At 37.6% G+C, this 11,247-nt stretch overlaps 1 protein-coding gene across 1 annotated transcript; it reads left to right on the top strand.

The window, feature by feature from the left end:
* The first annotated feature begins 1,164 nt into the window (after nt 1–1,164).
* Nucleotides 1,165–10,918, top strand: LOC144632732 (mitochondrial import receptor subunit TOM22 homolog). Its single transcript, XM_078491450.1, has 3 exons — nt 1,165–1,321; nt 5,613–5,861; nt 10,647–10,918. The coding sequence occupies exons 1-3, from the start codon at nt 1,292–1,294 to the stop codon at nt 10,725–10,727; spliced, it is 360 nt and encodes a 119-aa protein (XP_078347576.1). The 5' UTR covers nt 1,165–1,291; the 3' UTR covers nt 10,728–10,918.
* The last annotated feature ends 329 nt before the right edge of the window (nt 10,919–11,247 follow it).

Here is an 11,247-nt window from a genome sequence, read left to right as displayed (position 1 = left end):
TACTTCTAAACAAAGAATTCGAAAAAGCAGCCATCTCAAAAAGAAACAGTGTTTAGTTTCTGGTTCGCTGAACGATAGGCGTAATGGTGTAATCGATAAGAAGCGGAAAGTTTGAGGAGAAATGATTTGAAGAACATGTTTTTACTAGGTTGTTTGCTTTGCTGAGACGTGTCAACATTGTGGTTACAAGCGTTCTTCTGATTGGATAGTAGTCCCCCGCTGTGTAAATAGTTCACATCCAACTCAAAACAACATCGTGAGAAACGAAACTAAAAAAGAGAAGCGTTCAAGCTTCGCTCGAAAAACCATGGATGGTAAAAAGGCACATTTATCCATGAAAAACCAAAGTTATCCGCTGCTTTCGGAAAGCACTCACACAAGTCATATAAACGCCAGTGCTTGCTTACGCGACTCATATGGCGGGTTCCCCATCGCCGTTCGGTTCCAATTAGCTCAAAACGCATGAATAAAATAATAATAATAATAATAATACTCTTCCGCTAAAAATAGCGGAGCATCCAGAAAATTGCAGGGATTGGCTCCTGGCCGAATAAAACGAGTCAGATAAACGTACATCAAGAATAAAAGAAAATGTGTATCAAAAACATCACACGGTGCCTCAATCTATAAATAGATGTTGTTCATTTCAAAAGCCTAAAAATCGCAACTCAACGTAAACAAATGAAAGAAACATGAAAAAAAAAAATTTCAGATGAATTTGTATTCAAGATTAGGTCAAGAAACATTTTGAAAGGCATTAAAATTTCGAAAATTTCAAAACCGTGAACTTTTGCATGGCGTGTAGAGTAGAATTTTATTTAATTACATGTAATTACCCGCACCAAGATTTCATTTTGCAGACCATTTGTTTTACTCGATGGCCTTACGGATCGTTTCAAAAATTCCATCATAGTTCGTAGAAATACTATACATTACCATTTTGTTTTCTGAACGGTCTTGGAAAGTGTGTAAGTAAACACTGAAGTAAAGCTGTTACATCAAGAATCAAAATAAGATTATTTTGCTGTGCAAACATTGAATCGTCTCTGATACGCGACTTTGTCGGCTCAAAAATGAAATGAAAATGGACATAATTTGGAAAGCATCTTCAAAGTATTCTGGAGATTTAAATTCTGGTCCGTCTTCATATGTAAATTTGAAATTTGAATATCCATCTGGTTCCAGATCTCGCCCAAGCTATTTATGGCCAGGTTACCTGTTATCTCCCTCATGGTGAAGTTTGCTGAAGTTTGCTAGATTCTACTCAGAAGTTTGGAATCTGGTGTTCACGATGCCCGAAATCGAAACCCTAGATGATGAGGTAATGATTTCCTTTATCATATTTGTTCAACTAGCTGTGTAGTGACGTTTTAATCTCTTCGGCTGGTACATACTAGTTATGCAACGCTTTCGAGTGGTATACTTAACAATTATCCTGCGAAATCGCGCGGAATATCGCCTGATACTTAGCCGACGAGGCCGTAGGCCGAGTCGGCTAAAATCAGACGATATTCCGCAAGATTGAGCAGGATAATTGTTTTATTATTCAACAAATTGTCAACGAAACACATTTTGCACATAGAAAAACTGTTATTATGCAGCACTTTGCAAGATTTCGGACGAATCTTCACAACCTACGAATATCGCAGGATATCTGTTATGTACGGATGACAGATATCGTTAACATTTTGACCATATATGGGCAGCGCGCGCATCTGTTGAATAATAATATGGAATATCCCACGAGTCACTTGTATTTTCTCGGTATACATACGAGCCTTTAGGCGAGTGTGTATACGAAGAAAATACAAGTGACAAGTGGGATATTCCATAGTATACCACGAGAAAGTGTTGTGTAACTATTTTATACCATGCCATAGAAAATACGCTCACTAAATTTCATCGAGAATAAGATCGCAGCGCACGATGGGAAGGTTGGGTTGAATACCGTCGAATATACAACGGCTTTCCTGTATTCTGATTGGCTGTATTTTCTATGGCATGGTATAAATATGGATATAAAACGTACAGTATGTTGCCCTATTACCTGACACTTTTTGCACTAACCGAAATATCTAACCTCAAAACAGCACTTACGAGCTGAAACTTACCCACAATGTAGCTTCCACTGCTGGTAAGTAGGTCGTGGAGTTTTAACTTCTAAATCTCTTTGGCTTCTTTGTAATCACGGAAAGAGTTGGTCAAATTCAGTGCCCTAATTCCGGACGAGTTGCCCTAATTCCGGACGATTGTTACGAGGAAAATACTCCCTTTCTCTCGGAAATATTATTCCCGATCATGGCAAAATATAAGTAATTAGGGCTAAATAAAGAATTATTCGTTTGAAAAATTGTCTTTCAGGCAAAATTTAAGGCATTTTTCTTTCAATTTTAGCGAGGTAATCGTCAGGCCATTGACATAAACAATGTTCAGTGAATGTTTCGGCCACTTGAAACAAAGTTCGCCAAGAAAGATTAAACAATACCAAAACAGGTATTGAAGCTTAAAAACAGCACAGACAGTTACAAAAATGCTTGTTTTTCAAAACCTATTCCATAAAATTGTTTTCAAATAGGTAAACAAGTTTGCTGTAGGTATGTGTCCGGAATTAGGCACACCTCATCAAAAATTCAACTTAACTCTTTGGTGACGGTGCTTGGAAATTAAGAGCAAAAACCGAAAATTTATTATATGCTGATAAACCTAGTCCTTTTACCTTTACTTTAATATATTTATAAATATAATCTATCGCGCACTTTGCGAGAGCAGAGCGCTTTATTGAAACGATGTAGTTTGACGCGCTGTAAAAATCGCATTTAAGAAGAAAAATTTTTTACCTACCTCCACGAAAACTTGAATTTTCCCGTCTAAACGGAGCGCAGCTCGGCCAAGAAAAGAGCAAACGAAAGCAGACTAATCGCTAAGTCTTCTGAACGTTTAGTTTAACTTAATTTTACCCCAATTTTTGTTACGACGATATATGAAATTGTTAAGTCGAAGTGTCCAGAAATAGGGGTGTCCGGGAAATAGGGCAACATACTGTACTAGCTAGCAATTAAGAGGCACACAGGTAATTTGCCTGATGAATCAATCGATCTATTCCACAATTGATTCTACAGTTGTTTCAATATCCATTGTTGAATCAAACGTGTATGATTTCACAGAAATCAGCTGAAGACTCAAAGCGCTTGAATGCGGCATATTCGAAGAATCAATACGTGAAATATTATTTTGTTCATGCGAGGAATCCAACGTTTTTCGAGAAACAATGTGAAGAATCACGTGCGAAAAACATGAAATCTCGTGTAGAATCAAACGGTGAATTTGAAGAATCAAGTAGCCATTAAATCAAAACCTGAAAGTTTGGAGAATATTGCATAAGCTTAAATGTTTATTTTAAAAAATCCATTTTGGTGGCAGTCACAAAGTAGGTAAGTATGTTATGTAAAAAGTTACCCCTGCTTTAAGCAATCCAATGTTTCCGCATAAGCTGCAGCAGTGGGCATTGGACTCTCCTGAGTAGTCTACTCATCTGGAACATCCATCAATCTTCGATGGTTGACAGTTGAAGTTCCTGTGACTTAAAAGGACTACAAATGAAACACTTGTGGTACCATCTATGCTGCCCATGACATCACTGAGCATGCGTGCATATAAACAAATCAGATATTTCCTCTGAGCATTCATAGGTGCGTAAAGGTACATGTACCCTTCTATCAGTTGCGTGAATGATATTGCGTACACAATTTGGCTGAATCAAATCCAAATGATTCTACACATGGTTGTAAACTTGGGTAATAAATCGTGTGATTCCGCATAGGATTCCCTCGAAGAATAATTGTATAAATAAATATTTTAGCCTGTTGTTTGATTCTACATACCTGTGTAATAAGTCACTGATTTAGTTGAAGCCATCGCATTTTAATATTTCCTGGTCACGGAGGCATGAATGAAAATTACCGCATTTTACGGATTACTGCAGTGCTGGCTCAATTTCCTGATGTGTGAAGGAAACAGACTAAGGACCGGCGAAGAAGTTCTGATTTATTGATATATGGGGGTAAAGTGCGAATGGTAATAAGAGGAGCTTTCGACTGCTGACTTTCGTCGCGCAAACGCTGCCGACAAGCAGCATTGGGCGAATTGTCTTCCTTTAATAGAATCAACATTCATCTGTTGAATCGAGCATTGGAATAAATTTTCATTTGACAAACCACCTGAAGAATCAGGCATATAATTATGCAGTGGAAAGTCAAATGCATGTGGTAGGTTGAAAAAAATTAGAATGTTTTTATGACGTTGTTGTTTAGGCATGCAGCAGCTTTCACTCTGTTTCGCAAATATATTCCACGTTTTATTTAAATTACTGTTTGCATGTTTAGTAGCTACTGTCGATTGCATCTACCTGTGAACGCACGCGCCAAAAACATGTTTTCAAATGATGTCAAACGTCAGCGTTTCAGGTGTCAAACTTTGAAGTTTAGCAGCTCGCAACGGCAACTTAAAATTCAACACATTTTGGTTTTGAAATGGCAGAAAGATTAGATATAGAAACTTCTTTTGAGAAACTGATGCTGATCTGTGTCGATATGCATACACAGGTTCACTTGAATCATTTCTAGTGTAAAGTTTCGACCGTACTCAGTGTTTATGGTGAGTATTTTGAGTGCAAAAGTTCGCGTTTCGGTCGGCAAAACTTCACAGTTGCGCACCTGAAACGCTGACGTTTGACGTCATTTGAAAACATGTTTTCAGCGCGTGCATTCACAGGTAGATGCAATCGACAGTACTGTAGTTTATAAGACTCAAACAACAGTGTAGCCGCACAGTCAAGTGGTAACTGCCTCGCTTCTGTAGCCATGCATTCTTGGATAACATCTTTTGAGTTTTGATGGCGAAGTATATTCTCTGAAAAACTGCAGCTGGTCGATGTTGTCATCCCGCTTGATTCTACAGTCAATTTAAGCCTTCAGAGGAAATCGCGAAGGTTGGAATTATACGGAAGATAAAGTTATCCATGGTTGAAAGTAGTAGGAAAATGACCTGGAGGGGAATTGAAAAGATTCGAGTTAGCGGAAGGTTCGAATTATCGGGATCCAACTGGATTTATTTTACAGGATACACAATTATTATTTTCCGAATACAACAGCCAAGTATTCTTCTTTTGCGGGGAATGATAAGTAATAATACGTGTGATTCCCGCTTGATTCCACAGACCTGTGAAATACACAATTCAAGATCGTAAGTGTTTGATTATACAGACAACAAAATTGTTTTCCAAATACAATGACATATTCTACTATTGTGGAGAATCATAAGTAATAATTCGTATGATTCTACAACTGTGCCGAACCAAACGCAAGAATCAAATGTGTGATTCGTCAGGCAAATTACCTGTGTTAATGTGTTTAAGTAAGCTTATATCATACAAGAAGTTAACAACAGAAGGATCCCTTCTACACTGACACTGAGACCTCTTAATTGAATAAGTGTTAAATGCAGTAACAACTAACGCCACTACGCTTTTCCTCAAGAAGATAAAGTAATCCATCATTTTCTCTTAAACCATACACTGTGCACAATGTAAGCTTATTATTGTTTTTGTCCTCCAGAATCTCGATGAGATTGATGAGACCCTAACTGAAAGACTCGTAGGTTTGACAGAGATGTTTCCGGAGTCTGTATGTAAAGGCACCAGTGTCGCTGCAAAGGGAATGGTTAGTGGTGCAAAGTGGCTCTACAACTTTACTGGAAAAACAATATGGATTGTGAGTACATCATTTGTGATACTCGCTTTGCCAGTCATCTTTGAAGTGGAAAGAGTACAAACAGAGGAGGCACAACTTCAACAGCAAAGACAGGTGACTTGAGAATGTATCTTAGAAAAATCTAAGCAAGCTTGTTAGTTAGGCTTTCCAAGGGGGGTAGCCATGTCACAATCTCCCATGTTTCTGATAATATCGCTGTAGTTTTTCTCCCTATTGTGTTGCTGTTGAATTGTATCGCTGTCACATTTCAGTGCCTTAATGATGTCGCTTGTTGCTGTTAAAATGTTCCTGTGTCAGCAGTATTCAGGGTCATGTTGCTTGTCACTTTTACCCCTTGAAAGGCCGCATCAGTCAGCTGGCTTGTGGTATCTACATAATTACCCCACCTTTGTTTTCTCCTCACTTGTGGTCAAGGAGAGAGAGACCCTGGATGTGGCTGTTCACATTGCACTCAAAATCTGGGTTCTTTTCAATTTCTGTTCTGAAGGAGGGGTGGCAGGGTGTTTTTATTGATGCTGCAACAAATCTGGTTTGTTTTAAATCCTGGGCAAGCATAGTCAAACTACTCACTCTATTTAGATTTGAATTCAGATCCTGGAAATGGATTTGCTGGCAAAGAATGCTACATCATATTTGACATTTCAAAGAAAAGAAAACTTTTGTTCACAAAGAATTTGGCAACTAAAAAAAAAAACACCCTGCGAGCAGAGCCATTTTAAACTTCCCTGCGGTTGAGATTTGGGAAGTAGAAAGATGCTCTGCATAAATCGTGTCATTTCTTTGAAGTCGCTGCAGCCCCAAAGTTTGGGCTAGTCAGCCCGGATTAAACAAGTCTTTACTGCGTGGGCATTAATTTTTTTTGGAAAAACTGATGGTCAAGATGGAGCCCACAGTACGCTCTCGAAAGCACTAGAGCTGACAATTGCTCATGCCATCGGCTACCCTCTGTGCATGCGTGCATTTGTGGACCTCGTTTTTGTTCGCAAACCAAAAAGAAATTTAATGGTAAATATTGCACATCTCTACCATAAAGTCACTAATACGACCTCAACCTCTGTATGACTGAAGGAATTCACACGCTCTTTGAAGAAAAGAACTTGTAAAACAAACACTTTTTTTTTTTTTTTTTTTTTTTTTTGTTTTTGTTTGCAAACATTTATTGAACAGTTCAAAAAAATTTACATTTAGTTACTATTTACAACCACGAATAAACAAAAGGACAGCTTAGATTACATTGACTTGTAAGTACAGACTAAAATAAAGAAAGGAAAAAATCAAAAAGAATGCAAAAGTAAAAAGGGCTCTATCTGGTAAGATTTTTTTTTTTTTTTTTTTGTGATACATGGTTGCGGAAAATTGTAACGTTTTTTTTACTTATTAATTTGTGGAAATGGTGCTACGTATTCATGATTTGTGATTTGCACGTACTCTTTTCATAATGTTACTTTTGAGGAAAGCAAGGAAGGCTTCGAAATAGTACTGTTCTTGTTCTCTTGAAGCAGAGTAGATGTAATACTTGGCGATTATCAGGCAGAGGTTTAAACAAGTGTTGGCCAAAGTTGTTTGTGAAGCCGTATATTATGGTTTTGTCGTTCAAGTCAATAAAATCGTCGTTTTTAACATTCCACCAGTGGGAAAAGGTTTGCCGAGATTGACGTCCGGGCAAGAAACAAAAAGATGTTGTAAGGTTTGTTTTTGCTCGCAGACATGACATTTATCTGTTGAATGATCTTATCTCTGAAAAGGGTTGCATTAGTTGGCAAGATATAATGTATAATTTTGAATTGGAATATAGCGGCCTAATATCCTTGGTCACTTTAAAAGGAATGCTGTATATAGTTTTAATAGTTTTCTTATCAAGTTTGCTTGCCACATTCTTTGTTCTGCTGTGGGAGGTATGAATTTCAGCCCGATTAGAAGTTTCGGCTATTTAATGAAAGCTTGTCTAAAGGAATTTTCTCTGCATATTCTAAACAAGTGGGTGCGTCGGTGTCAGTTCTTTTAACAAGCGGATCCAGTTTTGGGGGATAGAGTTGCATAAGCCATAATAAGTAAGAAAATTGTTTTGATGGCGAACTTGCGGCAAAATTTATCAAATGTCAGGAAGTTGTTTTCGTAGAAAAGTCTTTGATTTTGGTATTCCTCGCATGCCAACTATGGTAATAAACAGAGAAGCCTTCGATCTTAATAAACCGATTGTTCCACAGAATTCATTGAGAATCTGTTCTTTGTTTGCTGGAGTATGATTATTTATGATTTGCCAAATGCTTAAGGCATCCTTATAAAATTGTATAGGTATATCTATTTGAGGTATAAATATAGTTGCATTCTAGTAGGAAAATACCTCCTACCTGTTTTAATAGTGTGAGAGGTATATATATATGTAATATATGTAAAACAAACACTTTGTTCACACTCTTGTGTGTGATCCTGCACGCCATTCCCCACGCGCATGCTTACAGTAAGTGGTCTTCACGCGCTAAACGCGCAAGCACCGCCTAAACCTGGCACATGCTCAACAAAGATATGACGCCATTCTTGCAGAGCCCTTTCTTCGCAAGTATATCAGTGGAAAAGAAAGGGCTCTGCTCTCAGGGTGCCAAATGGGACGCAAACGTTGGTTAGTACAGTACATGCAAAAATAATGCCACATCACGAAAATTGAACTGAAACTAGTGGATGAGTTGCTTAAATCTGGGAATTTGGAGATAATTTTCCTTTAAGTTCTTTTTCCTTTAGGAGAGAGGCCCTGGGACAAGGTTGTGTTTTCTAGTGAATTTTTTAGCCACTTTCTCATCATGAATGGCCGCTTACAGGAATATGCCTGTCTATGGGAATTTGTAAATTCAGAGTTTATATGGGAGTTAAAGTTTTCAGATTTGTATCACGGCTTTGTGAGTAGTGCTGTTTGGTTAGGAGTCTATATCTCTATAGGAGTCTATAGTTTTTAACCTGTATAAGTTTCTTTAAAACAGCTTTCTTTCACAAATTTGACGTCTATATTGCAATTGTACAGAAGTGTGACATGACAGAGGCTAAAAGGTCTGGCTAGTCATTTTTGTGTGGACTTCAAAGTCTAAACATTGTTATGATGCAGTTTTTTTCCGATTGGGGGGTCACTTTCCGTGATAACTGGGGTTAGTGCTTAGTGATACGTAGTGATCGGAGAATCCAAAGTTTCAGTGAGATAGGCAGCAAAGGCAGTGAACCCAGAAATTTGATCATTATCGAGTAAGTCGCACTTTATTCTTGAATCTACAAGCCTTTTTTGACACAACTTTCGAAGAGGGTGTGGTGGCTGGAAAATATACATCAAGGAGCAACTTCAAAGGCAGCGGTGGTGAAGATGAAAAATGAAATGAAAATCGCGACGGCTAAAATCTGCATATCTAACGAACTGAACAACTGCGATCCTAGGTCACGTTTCTTTTTTCACACTTTTAAGTCACTTTCAGCCGTGTTTGTTTTAGCATGGTTGATTCGCATATTAAAACGAATCAAATGCCTGGTTTTTCATGTCTTTCAGCCACACACAATGAATGCATGACGAGTCATATCAAAACAAGTTCGCTGATCATGTTGTTTTACATGTCTTGGACTCCGGGATATAATTCACCTGCTCCATTTCTCTCAAGCAATATATATATAACATAAGACCAATGTCAAATTCAGAACTGCCCAAAAACATTGTCACGAAAAGTATAAAAAAATAATTAATAACACGGAACCGTAGAATATACATGTCCAAACCGTGTGACAAAATGATGTAATTGTTGGTTGAAATTATGTCTTTTGCCGCCTCTCTAAACACCGACTCCAAAGTTAATTAAAAGTGAATATTTCGTGAAGAGAAATTATATTTCTCCGCCTTTCTACGCAAGCTACTAAGAATTTTTTTGTGAAAGTTTATTGAAATGTTCTTATTCCAGAAAGGTTAAAAAAAACAAAGCATTGAAAGAAAATAAGTTTATCGATGAGTTGTTTACACAAGCCTTAGACAAAATGTCTGGCAATGTGAGACAGTTCACGTGCTCCACGCAACATTTCTTTTTTTATAAAAATAGTATCCTATCTTGCTAGCGTAAGGGGAGGCTTTTGGTTTCAATAACTAATTTTCTTGTAGGATTCTAGGTTTTTATTTGCATGAAAAAAAAAATGGCATTTGTTGTAAAGGACTTGACAGGGGGTGGGGAGGGGAGGTACTCTGATCTGAATTGGACAGAAAAGTCACAGTCTTTTCCAGGCTCCTGTCTTTTCTTAATGCGGATTTTGATATCATTGAAAAAATGCCGATGTTTTTAGCCGTCAATGTCTTGTGTTTAGGGATACCTCATTTAAAGTCACTGTAGACTTATTTATCATGTTTATCTACGTTGACGTTGCAAAATAGGGTTATAATAGGGTTATAGTAGGGGTAACAAAAGTTTTAATCATGCCCTAACCCTACCCCTAACCCTAACCCTAACCCTAACCCTAACCCTAACCCTAACCCTAGGTTTTTTAACGACGATGGGTGATGTCCCAGGTTTTACCAATTAACATTGCACTATATTGGAGCTTGGCCGACAATCTATCCTTTGCAGCTTTTTTTTTTAGTGGTGGTGGTGTGGGGGGATGTGAGGGCCCTCTATTTTTTTCGATTGAGGAGTGCAGGAAAGAACAGTGAGAGAACTGGATGCCAGTGCAAAACAGTAGGTGTGAGGGGGCGGGAGCAAAAAATAGCTCTATTTTCCTTTTGCTTGCTCTTCCCCCTTGCTTCACTCTCACGTTCCCTTCGCTTGCCGATTCTCTCGCTTTTTTTGCGTTGAAAAATATAGAGGCTGTGGACAGTCTAAGAATGCAAGTAAAAGCTGAACATTTGTTTTTGTTTGTTGGCAGATTCTTCTTGGTCCTGGCAGTACAGGTGCAGCAATGGGACTGCCTCCAGGTTACCCTGCTCCACAGTCACAGAGAAATTAAAGCTACATACAATTATTTTGCAAAAACATTGCTTAAATTTTTTTTCATGAACATCGCCAAACCACTGTAATATTTGAAGATACTACTTTGACAGATTTTTTCAGATATGGCATTGGGTTTGAGATACAACAACCTTATGTTGTTCATTGCATTTACTAAAAGTTAACAATTAAATAATGCCCCTCACACCATGGTGTGTCTGTTATTCTATCTCATTCTGAGTATGCCACCTTATGTAAGAACACCCCACCACCCAATGAATAAATGAATGGGGACACTATATAAATTTAAATACTAAGACATACTAAAATAAGGATAAAATTGGTGAAAAATCGCTAAAATTAGTTTAAAATATTTCGAATAGGTATATACACAAATAATAAATAAATAAATAAATAAATATAAATAAATCTACCACTACATAAAATTCAAGTACTGCAAAAGTCATTAGCAGTGCCCAAGTCAAGCTTACGAATTACAAATTAGGAATTACAAATTTCTTTAGTACGTAAGACCCACT

The sequence above is a fragment of the Oculina patagonica genome, chromosome 12 (assembly GCF_052425735.1).
Source record: "Oculina patagonica isolate OP01 chromosome 12, crgOcupat, whole genome shotgun sequence".
Taxonomy (NCBI): Eukaryota; Metazoa; Cnidaria; class Anthozoa; order Scleractinia; family Oculinidae; genus Oculina; species Oculina patagonica.
The sequence above is the reverse complement of the archived record's forward strand: the minus strand, read 5'-3'. Positions and strand labels throughout refer to the sequence as shown.